The following is a 19,324-nucleotide window of genomic DNA, read 5'->3' as shown; positions in this document are numbered from 1 at the left end:
TACCCTAACCACCTCACCCTAACCCGAACCTTAACCAACCGGGGGGTTCCCCCCCGGACCCCCCACTTACCCTAACCTACCCTAACCCAAACTTGCAGTCCTAAGGATTTGAACCCAGATCTACGAGCTACAGCCGCAACGCAGACCCGTTAGGCCACACAGCAGACGCTTGGGCAGCCACTAGGGCTTATACACCCAATAGTGCTGACTTGTCTTAGCAAGCCGTGGGATTGCTTTTTCGAGGGGTCGTATTGCCCAAGACCAGCATAAGTGTCGATTAGAAAGTGCTCCTTGTTCGAAACAGACTTGCAGGCTGCGATGAAGGTGAGCCGATAACGCCCCATTGCCCGCATCCTCGGACGTACTGAGGAAATGCCGTGTACAAGTCTAGACCACACACTATGTAGCGGACTGCGCAGAGTTATCGAACGAGTGCCTCCGCCACCTTCAGTTCCTCCCTTTCGACAGCCTGTGACGCTCTCATACACGGAGCGTGCAGTTGGACAACACTACGTCCAGAGCCTGGAAGACGGATATTACGGTTGTCATTTGCTCGACCCCCGGACCCCGAGCCAACTTTCTCCGGGTTGTATTGGGTTGCATGCAGTATCTGGCGTTGGTATCTGGGCCGAGTGTCCGTCATACGATCTCAGACGTGACCATGTCAAAGAAGGGCGGACTACACCCCCTCGTTTGACTGGCGGCGCCGAGGAGTATGACGGATGACGGCGGGTCTTTGTGGTGGGTGCTACCAGGATTGGTCTTCACAGCTTGGAATATGCAGGCACGGGTACAGCGGAACTGGTCAGTCGCTTATCTTACGAGTGAGGCGCCCAGCGGCAGCCCGGGTCATGCGCATGGATTACTCTAATGCCCACCAGGTAACATTTGCTGATGCCCCCCTCCGGAGAGCACATTTATGGTCCGCACTTCGTGCTAATACAAGTCACAGGCCCACCGATCTCATACCAGGAAACACTCAATCCTCCGCAACCTGGATGACCACCTTGCCGACGTGCCTCTGCGCCTGCAAGTGCGCGTACGCCTCCCTGGCCTGCTCGAACGGAAACGCCCTGTCCACCGCGGGCTTGACGTCGTTGGCCTCGACGAGCCGTACCAGCTCCTCGAACCTGAAGTCACTCGCTCAGCGTCCCTGTTCTCCCATGGATGAACGGCGGAGCAGGCGTACGAGGAACGCGGCCCGACGAGGATGCCGCGCACGTTGATACCCTTCTGCAGGATTTTCATCGGTAGGTTGGGGACGTCGGCTGCCTTGGTGCGGAGTAAGCGTCATTCTGAGGTCAAACGTTCGTGGATCCTGACGGAGGGCGCTCACCCCTGCGAGGAAGCCGATCACGTGGATGTTGCCCTGCATGCGCACGGCGGCGATGGACTTGTCGAAGGTGCCGGGGCCGCCGACCTTTCTCGCAGTGAACCAACGCAGTCATCCCCAAGTGAGCTGCGCACCTCGATGACATGGTCTACCCCCCTCCCATTCGTCTCCGCCCATCCCGTCAACACCGCGATCCCTACGCAGGGAATGAATCCACTCACGAGACGCAGCACCTCCTCCTCCCAATCCGGCGTCTTCTTGTAATTAATAACATGCGTCGCGCCGAGCTGCGTCGCCCGTGCGAGCTTCTCGTCGCTGCCGCTCGTCACGATCACCGCCGCCCCGCTTGCGCGCGCAATCTGCAGCGCGAAGACCGACACGCCGCCCGTGCCAAGGACGAGCACGGTGTCTCCCGCCCTGACGGGGCGCGGGCCGAGCAGCGCGTTGTACGCGGTCACGCCCGCGCACGGTAGGGTCGCCGCCTCCGCGTGCGTCAGGTTCGCGGGGATCCTCACCAGGCTCTGCATAGCCATAGGCATCGTGACAGTATGTCGCGGGCGCGGCGGGAGGGTGGATGCAAGCGTACTTACGTGCTCGGCGAAGACGCGGTACTCAGTGAGCACGCCGTCGACGCTGCCGCCCAGGACGGGCCCGAGCCCGCCGGGCCCGGCGTCGCCGTGGATGTGGTCCGGCGCGAGGTTGGACGAGATGCGGTCGCCGACGCGCCACCGTGTAACGGCGGGCCCGAGCGCGACGACCGTGCCGGAGGCGTCCGCGGCGGGGACGAGGTTCGGTTTGTTGCTGCGGTTGGGTGGGTATGGGTTGGGGAGAGGGAGATTGGAGGAGTGTGCGAGTGGCTCACTGGAAGGGGTGCGCGTTGTTGGCTACTAGGAGGTCTCTGTACTGCGAGGTATGCGGCTTTGCCAACTGTGAGTGAATGTGAGGCGGCTTGCGACGTACGTTCAGCGAGACGGCGTGGATTTTGACTAGGACTTCCTTGTCGCCGGGGGTAGGGACCGGCGCTTCACGCAATGTGAGCGATTGGATCCCTTCATTCTATGGGAGGTTGGTGTAAGTCCACGACGCCTATTGAATACGCCTCGCCTTTGCAAGCCGATACTCTCGAGACATGGCAGGGATATTTGACACCATTGTACAGGCTTCAGAGAGGCAGCGGTAGATTGCGTCTTGCGGTTGTGCTTGTGCTCTTATATGACGTCTCGGCTCAGATGACTAAAGGGAGCTAAGTAGAGGGAGTGTTCCGCTGCTAAACATAAACAATTCGCGAGTCAAAGTTTTTACAGTGTCGCGCATCACAGTAGGGGCGTTAATTGCGTAAATATAGTTTGAGTGGTAATGCGTGTTCAGGCTACCTTTCAGCCGAGAGGATGCATATGAGTGCTCTAACTTGAATCGGCGGAGATCTGAGGGTTGATCTCGACATATCCCAAAGCGTTGCCTGATTTGGATAATATGTATTTCCAAATCGGGACGCAATATCTACTTCATTCGAGCACCTTCCTCTGAAGGCTGCATAATATACACCTCTCCACTTCCAGTCTTTCTTGCTCTTGTATCTTTACTTTATCCCCCATCCTGCTGTATCGATAACATCTTTTCTTTTGTCTCTCTGCTGTATCATCTGCGTACGACCACGAACCAACGAATAACTCAAAATGCAGTCCCTTTTACGCTGGAGTATCGAGCATGCCGGCGCACCATCGCAAGATGGCTCCGCACCGCGCCCAGAACCAAAGAAACTCGACCCAGAGATTATCGACATGATCCTGGGGAAGCCCGACGCGGAGCAGATGAAGGAGAAGCTGGCGGTGGCGGTGGACGAGGGGCGGAGTGAGGAGGAACGGGTGCAGGCTTTGGATGATTTCGAGATGGTATATGGGATTACATTTCTCTTGTAATTCGATTTTGGCTGACGCACGTTGTGGTTGTCTAGTTGATTGAGAGTATTGACAATGCGAATGGTGAGTTACTGCAGAACCAGGGGCCAGTGTTGTCCGGTCGGACAGGTCACACAGCAAGTCCTGTTGTTCTGGGTTTGTTGTTCTCAAGGCCTCCCCGATGGCTGGCTGCAGTAATATCGCTAATGGCAGAATTCTCCTGGCCGCGGTCGCGCTTTGTCGGACCTTCATCCGGAGGAAGGCTCGTGGCCATCCCTTCGTAGCATCGTTGAGGACAGAATCAAGCTAAAGAACTGCAGTGATCCCTTGAGATTGTGAATTGAAACAGTCGAGTCCTGCATTGTTCACCGAGCCTCTGCCTCACTGAAGATATGATGGGCTAGTCATGAGCCAGCTTGTGATAGTCGCGGGTGTCCGAGCCAACGACCAGTGCAGTCCCCCACCGGTCGTCGACGTCATTGACATGCCCTTGACTTGCACAACACTGACCCCGTTGTCTCCTCCCAATACGTATCATACCCACATTTACCCCCTCGCTCCCTAGATCTCGAAAAGCTGAAAATGTGGCAACCCTTGCACGACCTCCTCACCTCCCCCGGGTCGACCGACGAGATAAAGCGCCAAGTCCTCTGGGTGATCGGCACCGCCGTGCAGAACAACCCCGCCGCGCAGAACGTCTTCCTCGCGATGTCGCCACTCCCCACGATCCTGTCCTTCCTCGCGCCGAGCGTGCCCGCGCAGACAAGGTCAAAGGCCGTGTACGCGCTCTCGGGGATCCTCAAGCATAATGCGAGCGCGGTGCGTCAGTTGGAGGAGGCGGGCGGGTGGGAGGTGCTGCGGAGTGCGCTCGAAGGTGCGTAGGTTGAGTGTTGCTCGCGGCGGCTGTGCTGATGGGTTTACCGGTTAGATTCAGATATTACTGTTCGCAGGAAAACGGCGTTTCTGATCAATGCCCTGCTCATTCCCAATGAGTCGGCACATGCACAAACACAAGCACAAGCACCTGCGCCCCAACCCCAGCTCGAACCCCAGGTTCAAACTACGAGTCCGTCTCAACTCCCGACAAGCTCAACATCATCCGCCTCCACTGCCCTGACTCTCCACTCATCATCGTCCACCTCCTCGTCCACACCCAACCCGAACCTCCACACCCCCGACACCCCCTCCGCGCCCGTCCACCCCAACTCACACGCCGCCCTCCAAGCGGACCCCTCCGCACTCAACACCTCCCCGCCCACGCTCACCGCCCTGCGCAGCAAGGCCCTCCTCCCCGCGCTCATCAACGCACTGGTGTCACCGGTACCACACGGAGAAGACGGCGAGAACGAGGGCGACGCGGACTTCGAGGAGAAGGTCGTGCGGCTGCTGACCACGTACGTGATGTCGTGCGGGGGCGGGTTCGAGGAGGAGGAAAAGAAGAAGCTGAGGAAGTATCTTGAGCGGGAGGGACGGGATGGCGAGCGGTGGGGCCTGGGCGAGGATGAGTTGAGGGTGCTTTTGCGTGCACTTGAGTGAATGGGTGTTATGGATGGTATTGTAGTTACGGTGTAGTCTAATGAAGGCAGATTACTGGGAATACCGACTCGTCCGTACTATTTAAATAATATTCGTTACCGTGAACTGATCGCGTTTTTGAGGTCTGACGAGTGGATTCACAGACATATACTATGATATAGTCGTTCTGTCACAAACGATCTATCTGTATGTGTAATTATTGCTATTTGCGGAACGTAAGGCCGAGGCGCGAGATGGCCTCCGGACAAGAAAAATCCATAGCACCTGTGGCAGGGCTTGGATTGACTCAAAAATTTGTACATGGGGTTTTCAATATAGAAAATGTGGTAGCGAAGGAACAGCGACATCCGGCCCATGAGATGTCCGTAGACTAAGGGTGCTGTGGAGGCATTGTAGGAACAGTAGCCGGTCCATTAAAGGGGGAGAAAGTGTCACATCCATTGAATACTTCGTACACAGACTCAATGTATGTACGGAATGTCGAATTAAATCGGCGAAGCCCAAATAATGTACACTGACTGTGTGACATGCCAGTTACTCCTCCTGGACAGTCATTTAGCTAAAGGTGCAGAGCTTCTCAGAATTTGTAGGGGTCTCGTAAATTCATACCGGGTTACTCAAAATTTATTCGTATATGTCTACGTACGGGCAGTATTCATAAAGCAGTCTGGGGACGGAGCGAACGATTGAGAGACTCGAGAACTGTGCCCGAGCCCTGCCCGAGACGCGCTGGCGCGCTCGTGGGAACTCATTTATCTCGTGACGTCACGGTATCTGGACGCGTCGTGCCTCCTTCGGGAATAAGTCGGGCACCGTTGGCTTTGGGGGAACAGTGATTTTTTATCTGGTTCAATATGATCCTGAAAAGTCATCTTAGAGCATTTTGTAAATTTATGAGACCCTACAAATTCTGAGAAGCTCTGCACCTAAATGACTGTCCAGGAGGAGTAACTGGCATGTCACACAGTCAGTGTACATTATTTGGGCTTCGCCGATTTAATTCGACATTCCGTACATACATTGAGTCTGTGTACGAAGTATTCAATGGATGTGACACTTTCTCCCCCTTTAATGGACCGGCTACTGTTCCTACAATGCCTCCACAGCACCCTTAGTCTACGGACATCTCATGGGCCGGATGTCGCTGTTCCTTCGCTACCACATTTTCTATATTGAAAACCCCATGTACAAATTTTTGAGTCAATCCAAGCCCTGCCACAGGTGCTATGGATTGTTCTTGTCCGGAGGCCATCTCGCGCCTCGAAAGTGGCGCACCGCCTTACGTTCCGCAAATAGCAGTAATTTGCTTCAGGAAGGGTTCGGTCACCTAGTTCTCATCCACCTGAGACGCAGATTGAGCACAAATCGAGTCTCCCCAGGTCATGTAAATTCAACATATTTTACATGCCCACTCCATCCCCTAAACTGTAATACTCTCAGGAGGACCGAGATAGCTCGGTCGTACACCTCCAGTGTCGATTACAATCTTTTGGACCACAACTGCAGGCTCGATCATCCAGATCTACGGCAAGAAGAAAGGAGAAGCAGGACTAAATCAGTAGCCGAGATGAAGAGACAGCATAATACCAACTAACCTTCAGCGTATGCGCACCAGGTGCGATCGTGAAGTTCGTCGGCACCGAAATAATTGCATCCGCTACCCAGCCGCCGACGCCGTCCCATTGCGGCGGTAGCTGGCCTGGCGTCGCGTACGGGACGAAGTACTCCGACTGAGGTGTGGCGTCGTCTATACCGATGGCGAAGCCCAGCGGTCGGTCGTCGCCGTTCGCGTTCAGCGAGGGCGAGACGTACGTCGTCACAGTGACGTTCCCGGCTTGGCCGATGGTGTTGAAGTTGTAGAAGTCATACTCGCTAGGAAGAGCGACAATTAACGATGTACCGCACAATTCTAGCAGTAGTTGGACTCACATGCTGGGGCCAGTGCCAGCGGTGAAGTTGCCGCCGTTGTCGCCCGTGCGCGGCCAAGGAGTGACGCCCGAGACGGTCTTGCCGTAGTTCGGGATCTCCGTCCAGGTGATGCCCGCGACAGACGTGTTCCGAGAGGTATGAGCTGCTTCGATCGATATGCCTCCGTCCCCCTCTACGAACCCTGCAGTAAATCACGCAAGTTAAGCTACCTGTCATATCTTCCGATACGGAGGACGCCGACCTGAGAACCCAGACGTTGGCGAAGTGTTATTGGCCATGAAGTACACCGGCTGGGATAGCACGGTCTGTCCCGGGGTGGGCGGATTTGGTGTCGTTGCATTGAACGTTACCATCCCGTATTCGAGCCCGCTGACTTGGCTCCAATCCGCGGTGATATATACGCGCGTCTCCAAGTTATTGCTGTCGATATATCCCGATGTGGTGCTCACATTGAGCCATGATACATTTGTGCTAGCTGTCCAGCTGAACGGCGCTGGGCCACCCGCGCCAATGTCGATGTACCGGTTTCCGACCGGGATGTACGGATCCAGGGTCATGGTCGGGTTGGGGCAGCTGTAACCCTGAGCACAGTTGTATTGGTTGTCGCCGGGCCTGCGGACGAGCGCGTTAATCTAAGCCTCCGGGGGAGTATATGGGCCGTACCAAACGCCCAAGGTCCCTTCTGGAACAACGCGCATCACGCCGGCGATATTCTGCTTTTTAGTTTGCATCCGGGTCACCATGGGCATCCTACGACGGAACGGTCAGTGTGTTTTGTTTTCTAATCTCTCAATGCTGGTGGCCTCACGTGTTGGTCGTTGGCTCTTGCCAATAGACGTATACAACGTGTGTTTGATCCATCATGCTAAACAGGGTTAGGATGCATCCGCCGGACTATCACAACGGATACTTACTGATCCCATTTCCCTATAAAATTTAGCCTCAGATAAACCCATGGTTGTCAACGTTGCACGGGAAAACGCACCATCTAATAATGTATGATATTGATACTCGTACTCATAGTCCTGCTCGAACAGCTCTTGCACAAGGTCTGCGTAGTTGTTCACCGCGTAACGGCCTTGGGAGCCCATCAGGTTGTTGACTCCAGCGTAGATCCACATCGCGTTGAGGTTAGCGCTAGCGAGGACCGTGTGATGCACAAGCTCGTAGAACGCGGGCTGATATGCGGCCGGGAGCGAATTGTATATCTGTGTCGACTGTTGGACAAGGCTTTGCCACTCAGACAACACCGTATCGGCCCTGAAGACGACGATCAAGTACCGCAAAGAACCCCCTCTTGTATCACTCACTCCCGGTAGTCAGTCAGTGTATACACCGTGGAGTTCATCAACTCCGGCGTCCTTCTCGCGTTCATCCTCGTGTAGTTCCCGATGATACCAGTAATCTGAAGAGCTGTTGAAGTTGGCACGTCGAACTCCCGCTCAGCCCAGCTCGTCACGAAGCTGTCCAGATTATCAAGGTTCCACACGGACGAGTTCCAGCCGAGGGTAATGAAGAACTCGATATCCATCTCGTAGGGCTTCATGTCGCCGACGTTGACAATCCAAATACGGGTGGCTTCACGGTCCACGGCCAGGGACATTTCTTCGTAGGTCTAATGCAGTATGAGGAATGATGGTGGATGAGTACCCGAGATCAGCTCACCTTAGCTATTTGCGTAGTCGTTATCCACTTGAAGTTACGGGGGTCTCCAACCTGTGCCATCCGTCTATACTATGTCATACTGAGAAATGTAACAGACTTACATAGTCAAACTAGCATTGGCTCACGGGATCAGAGATGAACTGAGAGGGTAACATGCCGCTTACGTGATAGTAGACACCAGCACCGCCAGTCCTGTTCATCTCACTAGATAAAGGGAAACGCCGGATATTTCCCCAACTACATACAGATCAGCGCCCAATACACATCCGATGTCACCAAGGGATCGCTTACTTGTCGTCGGTCCACATTAGCGTGATATCGTCAGGGACAGTCATGCCGTCTTCGTAGTATCCTTGGACTTCTTTGTCTATCACATAGCAGTCAGAGATATAATCCTAATGAGCATAATCGGGTACCGACATAAGCACCACATTTGCGGAATTTCTGTGATGGTCTTCCCAGTTCCGTTGAACACGTTCTCCAGAATGCCCCTCTGATCCGAGACAACTTGCTCCAATAGCTGAATGTTTTGTCCTTCCGCCAAAGGCACTGCAGCCATGTTCCCTCATTAATACATCCGTCTTCACATGATAAATGGCAAGACGCGCACAGTCACCAGCGCCTCGCATGCCAACGGTGTACAACGTCTCGTAGTTTCTTGACCTCTCAGCGCCTTGCACCCAGAAATTGTATATCGCCTGCTGGTTGACGCTGTAGTCCCATGGGCCAGTCCCGTAGATGTCCCACTCGACGGGGGTGGAGCGCGTCATTGGTTCTTCGTGACTAGGATGGGCATTACACTCCTGCCCCTTGATAATGACAAAGAAACGCACCTAGTTCCCATCACAATGCCGTACAGGTCGGCATAGTACGGGTTAAGAGGATCGTCAACGTAGAATGCGCTGCTCCACATTGCTAGTGGAAGGGAACGTGTTACATTCAGCACATTTTGATATGAATACCTCCCGTCTTACCAGGCCACAAATAATTCGCCTTCAGTCTGAGCAGCAACTCAAACCTACACGGCAGCCGTTGCAGCCCCATCAGAGTCACCCAAACAGAGTAGTCACTCACAAGCCTGTATAATAGGGTGACTGCAGGGGCGAGTTAGTCGCAGCAGAGCCCGTTCCATTGGTATATTTCTCCATAGCCCAGTTCATCAGTGCTGGGGCCTCGTCATTGAGGAAGATACCGCGGTACTTGACTGTCGGTGCGCCATGCTGGCAGCCAGAGGAGGCGAAGTATATTTCCGAGTTGCGCGTGGTAGGTACGTCCGCCCACCTGTGAAAGTATGAGTACTGCCGCCCCACCTTTACTCTCAGTGGACGCTTCGTACCAGTACCAGGGAGAAACGCCTGAGATACACATCCTATCAACTGGCTGTACGGAGCGCTAATACAGTGATTGCGACGCACCCATCTGCTCAGAGTGATCGTACAACGCGTAAATAGTCCCCCTCTTGTCCGCGCCGATCATCACATACGCGCTGGAGATACCAGGAAGCGGGTTCTGCACCTCCCTCGTCAAGAACGCCTCCCACTGTCCCTCAATCGAGGATACGTCCAGTCCGGTATTATTCACAACCTGTGCGATCAGCGAAGACTGGCCCAGAGTTCCGACTATGATGGGTGCAAGCGCACTGCTCCCACTACCGCTCCCTGAGCCAGAGGCAGACGTGAAGTTGGCTAGGGTAGGCAATATACCAGTTACGCGCTGGACGTCCGCCGCAAAGTCGCCCGCGGCACGTTGGACGCCCGGCCATTCATCAGACGAGAGCAGGAGGGGTGCAGCGCGGCCACTGCTGACGACCGCAAACGACGTCACTCCGGAAGACGCTGAGGATGGCGAGAACGAGACGCAGGTCGCCTGTCCAATCGCACGAACGGCGGGGGTGAGCAGGGTGAGCAGGACGCACCAAGACGCGTACGCTGCCCACATCGTGAAGGACGAGGACTAGGACGGTGTCCGTGTACGATCTTGCACCCACTCACTGAAATATGACCGCGGCAGCGGACCGCTGCTGCTCGTCGAAGTATCCCCGAGCATGCTCGTGATCAGCTCGCCCTGGCTTCTGTGTCCATGGATAAATTTCGGGGCTTATACTTCGGTGAGGCTGCAGACCGGAGGGTCGTTTTATAAGGGGTCCAAATATTCCGCAACGCCGCGACGCGGTCAGAAGACAAGTCTGAAGCTCGCAAGAATGAAATAACAGGGAGAACGGTGCGAAGACAGGTGAAGATTCAGGGTAAAGTTAGCGCTTGAGAGTCAGACGGGCAATGGCGGAAACTAGCTATAATTAGCTTTGTTATTAGCTCACCGCTACACAGGGCGTCAGTATCGCAGCGCGACATAGACATGTAACAACACTCGGAAGAACAAGCCCGGGTCACGACGGTGCCTACCTCATATAGTATGTATACTGTCCACTTAGGTTTATGTGGCTATGAGCAGCTATGAGCTCATGATCAGTTCAAGCAGAAACGCGCGAATCAGCTTCTGGACCTTTGCGCTCAGGGTATAAAGAAGGACCGTGATGCATGCCAGCTGGGTATACTTAGTAACAGACAAACATATAGTCGGTGCCAGAACAATCAAAGAAAACGAGCGGCAGCGACGCACATTGTCCGCACTGCGTCTGAACACTACGGGTATACGGCGGTTGTCCGAATAGAATGAAAGTTAAAGAACGTGGGAAGAATATATATGAACCTTCATCCGAGCTACTCAACCGTGACACTCTGCGGAGGACCGAGATAGCTGTACCGCAGTCCTCCAGTATTAATGACAATCTTTTGGACCACGACGGCGGGCTCGATCATCCAAATCTGCACCGGTAAAGGAAATCAGTAATCAATGGCTATCAACAGGCAACGCTCTACCGAACTGACCTTCAGAGTATGGGCACCAGGTGCGATCGTGAAGGTCGTCGCCACCGGAATGATCGCGTCCGCTACCCAGCCGCCGAGGCCGTCCCATTGAGGCGGCAGCTGCCCTGGCGTCGCATATGGGACAAAGTACTCCGACTGCACCGTCCCATTGTCTATACCGATGGCAAAACCCAGCGGGCGATCGTCGCCGTTCGCGTTCAGTGATGGCGAGACGTACGTCGTCACAGTGACACGTCCGGTTTGGCTGATGGTATTGAAGTTATAGAAGTCATACTCACTGAAGATAGCGACGAACGATTAGCGAGCCCAACTCACGATATGCAATGCAGTTCCCGCAGTGCTTAGACTCACATGCTGGGCCCAGTGCCTGCGGTGAAGTTACCGCCGTTGTCGCCGGTACGCGGCCAAGGGGTCACGCCCGAGATGGTCCTGCCGTAGTTCGGAATCTCCTTCCAGGTGATGCCTGCTACGGACGTGTTCCGGGACGTATGAGCTGCTTCGATAGAGATGCCTCCGTCTCCCTCCACGAACCCTACAGCCAATCACTGAGGTCAGTCTACCTCCCATATCTGCGAAGAAAAGGGCGGTCGCCAACCTGAGAACCCGGCGGCAGGTGAAGTGTTATTAGCGACGAAGTACACCGATTGAGATAGCACAGTCTGTCCCGGGTTGGGTGGATTGGGCGTCGTCGCCCTGAAAGTGACCGCGCCGTACTGGACCCCGCTGACCTGGCTCCAGTTGGCGCTGACATACACGCGTGTCTCCGAGTTGTTCGTGTCGATAGACCCCGACGTGGTGCTCACGTTGAGCCAGGATGCATTCGTGCTGGCCCTCCAGCTGAACGGTGCCGGGCCGCCTGCGCCAATGTCGACGTACCGGTTCCCGAACGGCATGTACGGATCTAGGGTTATAGGGCAGTTGGCGCAATTGTATTTGTTATCGCCAGGCCTGTGCACCAGCGCGTTAAAAGGTAGATCCTCCGGGAGGATATTGAGTAATCGTACCACGCGCCCATGGTGCCTTCTGGCACAATACGCATTACACCGGCAATATTCTCCTTTCTGGCCTGCATACGAGTTATCATGGGCATGCTAAGATTATGCGGTTAGTCATGCTGTAAGTCGTGACCCTGCTAGACACACTTGTTGGTCGTTGGCTGGTCCCAGAAGACGTATCCGACATGCGTTTGATCCATCATGCTACATAGGGGTCTTGTAGATGTGTCCAGGCCATCACAGCAGCACTCACTGATCCCATTTCCCTGTGAGATTTCCCGCCAGATTAACCCAATACGTGATTGTGTGGCACCGGAGACGCACCATCCAATAGTGTATGATATTGATCCTCGTAATCGTAGTCCTGTTCAAACAGTTGTTCCACAAGATCCGCGTACGTGTTCACGGCATAACGGCCCTGCGAGCCCATTAGGTTGTTGACTCCAGCGTAGATCCACATCAGATGGAGAGTGGCACTAGCGAGGACCGTGTGGTGCACAAGCTCATAAAACGCGGGCTGGTATGTGGCCGAGAGTGAGTTGTATATCTGCGTCGACTGTTGGATAAGGCTTTGGCACTCAGACATCACGTTATCGGCCCTTGAGAGGAGATCAGCCCCTTAAAGGATCTTTTCGATGTCACAGATCACTCACTCCCGGTAGTCCGTCAAGGTATAGACCGTAGAGTTCATCAACTCAGGAATCCTCCTTGCAGTCATCCTGGTGGTGTTTCCAATCATGCCCGTGACTTGTAAAGCCGTCGAAGCCGGGACGTCGAATTCTCGTTCGGCCCATCTTGTTACGAAGCTGTCCAGGTTGTCGGGATTCCACACAGACGAATTATAACCGAGGGTGATGAAGAACTCGATGTTCAGCTCGTAAGGCTTCAGGTCGCCAACGTTGACGATCCAGATGCGAGTGGCTTCTCGATCCACGGCGAGGGACATTTGCTCATAGATCTGACGCGGTGTAAGAAATGGAATGGACAGCAAGAACAATGTGGTCGAGAAGGCATGAGTGACTCACCTTAGATATCTGTGTAGTTGTTATCCATTTGTAGCTACGCGGGCCTCCGACCTGCGACATTCAACTATCGGGTTGCACCGAGAGACGTAATGGACGTACATAGTCAAACTAATATCGTTGAAGACAGTCAGACGTCGAAGGAACGGAGCGGTATATCGCTTACGTGGTAGTAGACGCCCGCACCTCCAGTCCTGTTCATCTCACTGGACGTAGGCAAGCGTCGGATATTCCCCCAGCTGCACAGATCAGCATGTATGCTTATCGATAGCGAGGGATGATCCGCTTACTTATCGTCCGTCCACATGAGCGTGACATCGTCAGGAACAGTCATCCCGTCTTCGTAGTATCCCTGGACCTCTTTGTCTGTGCACACAACAGTCAGTGACATGAATTCACCCATGAGATATGTGTTCTGACATAAGCACCACGTCTGCGGGATTTCCGTGATGGTCTTCCCAGTTCCATTGAACACCGTCTCCAGGATACCCCTCTGGTCCGAGACAACCTGCTCCAAGAGCTCAATATTTTGTCCTTCTGCCAAAGGCTCTGCAGACAAGTCCCTTTATCAAACATTTGTCCGTAGGGGCAGGAAGAGAAAAATACGCACCGTCACCGGCACCTCGCATACCGACGGTATACAGTGTCTCGTACTCCTTTGACCTCTCAGCGCCTTGCACCCAGAAATCGTAGATTGCTTGTTGGTTAACACTGTAATCCCACACGCCGCTTCCGTAGATGTTCCATTCGACGGGCGTGGAGCGCGTCATTGGTTCTTCGTGACTAGGGTGGGCATTAGACTCCTTCGTTCATCGTTTCAACGACAATCAGGCGCACCTGGTCCCCATTACAATGCCGTACAGGTCGGCGTAGTAGGGGTTAAGAGGGTCGTCGACGTAGAATGCACTACAAACAGTCAGAGGGAGGATATGTCGAGTAAGTACGACAGGCATACCTGCTCCACATTGCTGGTGCAAGAGAAGTCGTTACTTTATTCGGTATGATGCGATGTGAGTACGTTATCGCTTACCGGGCCACAAATAATTCGCCTTCAATCTGAGCAGCAACTCGAACCTACGCGGGAACGTTTCAGCTCCACGTACGTCTCCCCAACCAAGGTGATCACTTACAGGCTAGTGTAGAAGGACGACTGAAAAGGGGAGTTTGTGGCGGCCGAGCCTGTACCATTGGTATACTTCTCAATCGCCCAATTCGTTAGTGCCGGTGCCTCATCGTTGAGGAAGATACCGCGGTACTTGACAGTCGGTGCGCCGTGCTGGCAGCCCGAGGAGGCGAAGTATATTTCCGAGTTGGGTGTGGTGGGTACGTCCGCCCACCTGCGAAAGCATCAGTGCTGTCGGCCCCATCCATCGTCTCAGTTAATGAGTCATACCAGTACCAAGGAGAAACGCCTGAGATATACATAAATCAACCGCCTGTACGGAGCTCTATGAACATGAGTGCGACGCACCCATTTGTTCAGAGTGATCATACAGCGCATAGATAGTCCCTCGCTTGTCCGCACCAATGAGAACATATGCGCTGGAAATACCAGGAAGCGGGTTCTGCACCTCCCTCGTCAAGAAGGCCTCCCACTGGCCTTCAATAGAGGAAACGTCCAGTCCGGTATTATTCACGACCTGCGCGATCAACGAGGAATGACCGAGTGTCCCAACAATGATGGGTGCAGACGAGTTGGCACCAGAGCCAGAGGTATAGTTAGCTAGAGTCGGCAGTACACCAGACACGCGCTGCACATCCGTCGCGAAGTCGCCGGCAGCACGCTGGACTCCGGGCCAATCGTCAGACGAGAGTAGAATCGTTGCAGCGGTGCCATTTCTGACCACTGCAAACGAAGCCGAGGAAGGCGAGAACGAGACGCAGGTCGCCTGTCCAATCGCGCGCACCGCCGGGGTGAACAGGGTGAGCAGGACGCTCCACGACGCGTACGCTGCCCACATCGTAAATGAATGAATGGTAGGATGATGCCCTTGTACGAGCTTGCAGCCCGTTCACTGAAATATAAATCCGAACACGGCAGCGGGCCGCTGGCGTTGGTCAGAGTATCCCGCTCGTGATAAACTCGCCCTGACTTCTCTGATGAGGATGTTCCAGCTGTACACCGGAACATTGTTGTTTTCTAACAGTCTTTGCGCGACGAGATCAGAAGAAAAGCAGAAGTGGGAATACAGCGAGCACCGTGAGAACGGAGGCGCATATCCAGAGCCGACTTATCATAAAGGGACTCCTGTAACGAGACGCAGGTAAGTTAGAGTTACTAAGAGTACAAGGGATTCGAAGCGACTTGGCGCAACGCTGGGTCGGTGACCTCGGGGGACGCTCAGGTCCGCGACGGGCCGGTCGCGGCAAAGTCTCCGGCACCGAAACCATGACCCGCACCTCAGCGCCTCCTGCCAGGCTGCCACAACATACGCCGGCTACACCTCCCCACCAGAGAAAAGGAATGCAGCGGGCGGAACGAAAAGGCCCAGAATGAGCGTAGGTGGCGAGCCACGCTTGACGTACAGGGAAACGGGGGCGCGGAGGCAATTGCTAGGCCAGCCATGAGCGGCGATTGTCCTACCGTGACTGCTGCACTTCGTGTTCAGAGTGTATCACAGCGGCGAACAACGGTCAGGAGAGGAGAGTGGTAATGAAGCAGTTCCCCTAAATAACAAGGCCCACGTATCAGCAGGATTTGAGGACATACTGGTATCCTGAGCACTGAGAGAATAGGGAGCAATGCAAGCCGCCATCCATACACCTACATGACACCTTGGGAAATTTGGTGCAGCGGAGCATGCAGTACATGCTTCGGTCCTCTCCCTGCAGACGCCAGAATCCGGAGGCCTGCATAAGAGAATTTGTTAGATTCGTGTGTGGCCGCTGGGGAGTGGTGGAAACCATCTTGCTGCCTAGAAGCCGGGAGAAGAGTGCAAGAGAGTATAAAACGAGCCACTCGCTACGGTGGTTCTGCGAACCCCAAGCACGGATTGGGAGACTTTCCTCTAGGTGACCGAGATCGTTTGCTTTCACGCTAACTAGTATCTGTAACGCACACTCAAGAGACTCGCAAGAATCGGTGGAGCTTGGCTACCTGGCGGCGTAAATAGGGTTTTTCTTTGAAAAACAAAGATATCTGAAGTGCATGGATGCATATTACACCGGATACGTACAGAAATGTCCCTTCTCTAAGTATCCGACGATCATCAAGCCGCAACCTTCCGCGGCACTGGCAGGGGCGCTCCTTGCTCAGTCAGCTCGACTCCATCTGGCCGCGGCGTCCCAGCCATACGCAGCTGTTCAGCGCGATACGCAAGCGGCTCATCATCCTCTAGCCCAGCGTTATCATCATCATAGTCATCATCAAGAAACTCCCTCGCAGGCGGTGCGTTATCTTCTGACAGTCGTATGTTGCCTTCTCTCCCTGACCACGTCTTCAATCTGCATTTTGCGGTCAGACAACGCAATAACAGCTCAAATAGGCGAACACACTGATGTGAGACCACCGTCCTGAGCTCCGAAGCTCTCCGCCACAGCACGAACAGTATGCACAGCATACAAACCGTCAGCAGGACGACCAAGGGAAAGTTGCCCATGGGCTGCGGCTTGGGCGCCTTGCGCGGTTCTGGACTTATTAGCAGCATTGAAATGTCAGTGAAGTATCAAGTCCATCGTAGTAGAAAGCCTAGCGTACCTCCAGGAGCCATAGGAGGAGCCATCGTAGACGAAGGTGGTGGTATTGGTGTATCTGTTGTGAGGTGACCTGCGCCGCTTAGGGCCGTGATTTGTCGTTGTTTGTGGGGAAGAACGGTGGCGTGGTGAAGTCAAACTTATAGTCCTTTGCTCACCCGCTTGCTCGTGGAGACCACTGCCAGACTTCGCCACTGTGTCGATTTAGCCCACTATGTAGAAAGTAAGCTGAAAATCCTCAGACCCTTTTTCCTGACTTCTGAACCAATATCGACTTGTAAACGTCCGAGTTGTTTTTTTTTGCCACCAAACTTGGGCCCTCAGATAGATCAACATGACCATTAGGTATGAGAGCAAATCAAGATAATCCCCTAGACCCTTTGTCCCTACAACTGTTATCATGCAAGATATATATCCTGAGCAGACGTCAGGTTATCGGGAGCTTTAGTTTCCTAGTGCCCTGACAACGCACAATTCCGCGTGATATATAATTTCATTTGCCACCTTCACCTCTCGACTATAACTCAAACCTTGACGCAGATTTATGAAGTGCTTCTGACTTCCGTACACGGTACAGTCTTTGTCTGTGGCAGACAACGTGGTGATCCTCAAGGCCTGCAGTGTCTAGGGTAGGTCCATGCCTCATGCTACTTTCCTCAGCATTACAGCTCACTTGCTTTCCAAAGGTCCGAGATGTTTCTCAGGCAGGTACGCATGCAATTGCAGTCTCGGGCTCTCCGGATCTTCAGGATATATCGTACCTCTCTCCTATTGCTAGTGCGTAACATCCGTGTATCGTCATAACTTCCGGAACCTCGTCGACCTCCTGTATTTCAGAATTTGTATTGATTCGTCTACATACGGTGAGTCTTATAACTGCTTGGTCCTACTAGTCTTATGCAGTTTGATCCGGCGCACTTGCGATGTACGGGTCTACGAGGAGGATTACCTCGAATAGTGCTGTGCTTGACGTGTGTTCTCGCTAATGTCTCCATTTATCGCCAGAGAGCTCATCGCCCCTCCGCCCGACGATGCTACTACTAGTCTGTAGTAGTGACCTGAGACCGCACGCCTTGACTTCCTATATACTCCTACGGCGATTACAGGGGCTTTCAGATAAGCGACCATCGTACTTATGTCTAACTGAAGACCTAGAAACTCTGGTTCATACGGCGCGACGCGGAGAAAACCAGTAATCTATCTTCCGCACATATACCACAAACGCGTGCCCAAAGTCCTGGTGCAAAGGCCGTACGGAACGCCGGCCTTCGTATTTCATCCCCTCTTCATGTCCGGACGCCTCCCCGTTGCCCTAACCCCGGTCTACACCCGTTCTGCACCCGATAGCAGGCAAATGTGTTCCACTGGTAGATCATTTCGTGCGCCGTCAAAGCATTATATCGAGCCACCTATCGATAGTTTCAGAGCCCGAGGATGATGTCAGGCGCTGTTTTCACTTTGTCAGATGCCAGTGCCGCCGTCCGGCGCCCTCGTCGTCTGAATCCTTCGGCACAGCCGCCAGGGCGCGGACCAGGGCGGTCCCGGCGGCTTGCTAATAAAGTACATCGATCTCAAATCAACCTGTCAAATGACTTCATAGGCAGAGTCTATCTGGCGGCGCTATTGATGGGGCATTCCGTAGTGGCTGGATATTTCGATGTTATGTATCCTGGCCTGCAGAAAATAAGGCGCAAGTTTCAACATAGACAGTACTCGTGCTGCAGTGCGAGGCTGGATGAGTATGTCGCGGAAGGAAATAAAGTACCGCGAAGGGCGGGGTCTAGACACAAGGCCGGCGTTGCGGCACTTTGGAGAAGCTGCTCAAAGCGAAAGAAGCGGTCCAAAAATGTGGCGGGCAGCCAAGCTGAACCCCTATTCGCCCACGACTCAGCGAGAGTCGTTCCTGCAGCTAAAACGGGCTTGGGGACCTAACGACGTGCCGTTATTTGCGTACTCATTTCCTGATGACGCTCGAATAAAATCAGGGGCACGACGGCGAGCAACAACGCGTTAGACGCCCTCACGAACGAATTCACGATTTTCCTCTTTCCTCTCTCTCTCCTCGTCTCGTGCATTACTCGTTTCTGAAGCGAAGTCGCCCCGGCGGTTTCAGCACCTGCTCGTCTGTCTGTCTAGAGAGGGGCAGTCGTCACCTATGGGCCAGCTTGATGGCCGCAGTCTACATCCACAATGCCCTGTTCAGTCCGGAGATGGGCTACGCAAGCCCCAATAGCAGCAGCAGCGGGTCGCGCCCGCTCAGTGGCAGCCACAGCCACGGGCGAGGGGCGCACCAACGCACGCTGTCCTCCCACTCGACAGTCACACTGACGACTACGACGACTCACACGCACCCGACCGACTCGAT

General features: G+C 54.1%; 5 protein-coding genes across 5 annotated transcripts; 1 reads left to right on the top strand and 4 right to left on the bottom strand.

Moving 5' to 3' along the window:
• Positions 1–979: 979 nt before the first annotated feature.
• GLOTRDRAFT_76168 (NAD P-binding protein) lies at positions 980–2,490 on the bottom strand (the record flags this gene model as incomplete). The annotated part of the gene is made up of 9 exons (XM_007867779.1): positions 2,438–2,490; positions 2,294–2,389; positions 2,196–2,236; positions 1,924–2,134; positions 1,555–1,854; positions 1,468–1,500; positions 1,337–1,420; positions 1,190–1,272; positions 980–1,130 (listed from the first exon to the last, which is right to left on the bottom strand). Exons 1-9 carry the CDS (start codon positions 2,483–2,485, stop codon positions 980–982), a joined length of 1,047 nt encoding a protein of 348 aa, XP_007865970.1. The 5' UTR covers positions 2,486–2,490.
• Positions 2,491–2,905: 415 nt separating this feature from the next.
• On the top strand, positions 2,906–4,901 carry GLOTRDRAFT_111057 (Fes1-domain-containing protein). The gene is made up of 4 exons (XM_007867778.1): positions 2,906–3,225; positions 3,288–3,315; positions 3,797–4,105; positions 4,160–4,901. The coding sequence occupies exons 1-4, from the start codon at positions 3,010–3,012 to the stop codon at positions 4,765–4,767; spliced, it is 1,161 nt and encodes a 386-aa protein (XP_007865969.1). The 5' UTR covers positions 2,906–3,009; the 3' UTR covers positions 4,768–4,901.
• A 1,286-nt stretch (positions 4,902–6,187) lies between these two features.
• GLOTRDRAFT_121308 (uncharacterized protein) lies at positions 6,188–10,299 on the bottom strand (the record flags this gene model as incomplete). The annotated part of the gene is made up of 20 exons (XM_007867777.1): positions 6,188–6,289; positions 6,363–6,639; positions 6,697–6,877; positions 6,938–7,308; positions 7,360–7,446; positions 7,505–7,561; positions 7,611–7,623; positions 7,682–7,956; positions 8,007–8,311; positions 8,362–8,412; positions 8,463–8,471; positions 8,526–8,598; positions 8,653–8,728; positions 8,782–8,910; positions 8,972–9,144; positions 9,195–9,276; positions 9,336–9,379; positions 9,436–9,642; positions 9,698–9,716; positions 9,777–10,299. The coding sequence occupies 20 exons, from the start codon at positions 10,297–10,299 to the stop codon at positions 6,188–6,190; spliced, it is 3,054 nt and encodes a 1,017-aa protein (XP_007865968.1).
• Positions 10,300–10,844: 545 nt separating this feature from the next.
• On the bottom strand, positions 10,845–15,227 carry GLOTRDRAFT_121307 (uncharacterized protein; the record flags this gene model as incomplete). Its single annotated transcript, XM_007867776.1, has 20 exons — positions 10,845–11,186; positions 11,250–11,526; positions 11,601–11,781; positions 11,845–12,197; positions 12,254–12,340; positions 12,392–12,448; positions 12,498–12,510; positions 12,569–12,843; positions 12,898–13,202; positions 13,270–13,320; positions 13,433–13,505; positions 13,557–13,632; positions 13,687–13,815; positions 13,877–14,049; positions 14,104–14,172; positions 14,222–14,234; positions 14,297–14,340; positions 14,397–14,603; positions 14,660–14,678; positions 14,738–15,227. The coding sequence occupies 20 exons, from the start codon at positions 15,225–15,227 to the stop codon at positions 11,082–11,084; spliced, it is 2,997 nt and encodes a 998-aa protein (XP_007865967.1). The 3' UTR covers positions 10,845–11,081.
• Positions 15,228–16,370: 1,143 nt separating this feature from the next.
• GLOTRDRAFT_138666 (uncharacterized protein) lies at positions 16,371–16,988 on the bottom strand (the record flags this gene model as incomplete). The annotated part of the gene is made up of 3 exons (XM_007867775.1): positions 16,371–16,710; positions 16,762–16,894; positions 16,964–16,988. The coding sequence occupies 3 exons, from the start codon at positions 16,986–16,988 to the stop codon at positions 16,476–16,478; spliced, it is 393 nt and encodes a 130-aa protein (XP_007865966.1). The 3' UTR covers positions 16,371–16,475.
• Positions 16,989–19,324: the final 2,336 nt, after the last annotated feature.

Source organism: Gloeophyllum trabeum (assembly GCF_000344685.1).
Source record: "Gloeophyllum trabeum ATCC 11539 unplaced genomic scaffold GLOTRscaffold_00006, whole genome shotgun sequence".
Taxonomy (NCBI): Eukaryota; Fungi; Basidiomycota; class Agaricomycetes; order Gloeophyllales; family Gloeophyllaceae; genus Gloeophyllum; species Gloeophyllum trabeum.
This window is presented reverse-complemented; position numbering and strand designations above follow the sequence as displayed.

Coding starts and splice junctions, on each gene's coding strand:
- GLOTRDRAFT_111057 (XM_007867778.1), top strand. CDS start 3,010: ATGCAGTCCCTTTTACGCTGGAGTATCGAGCATGCCGGCGCACCATCG. Junction 3,226..3,287: donor CTTTGGATGATTTCGAGATG/GTATATGGGATT, acceptor GTGGTTGTCTAG/TTGATTGAGAGTATTGACAA. Junction 4,106..4,159: donor GCTGCGGAGTGCGCTCGAAG/GTGCGTAGGTTG, acceptor TTTACCGGTTAG/ATTCAGATATTACTGTTCGC.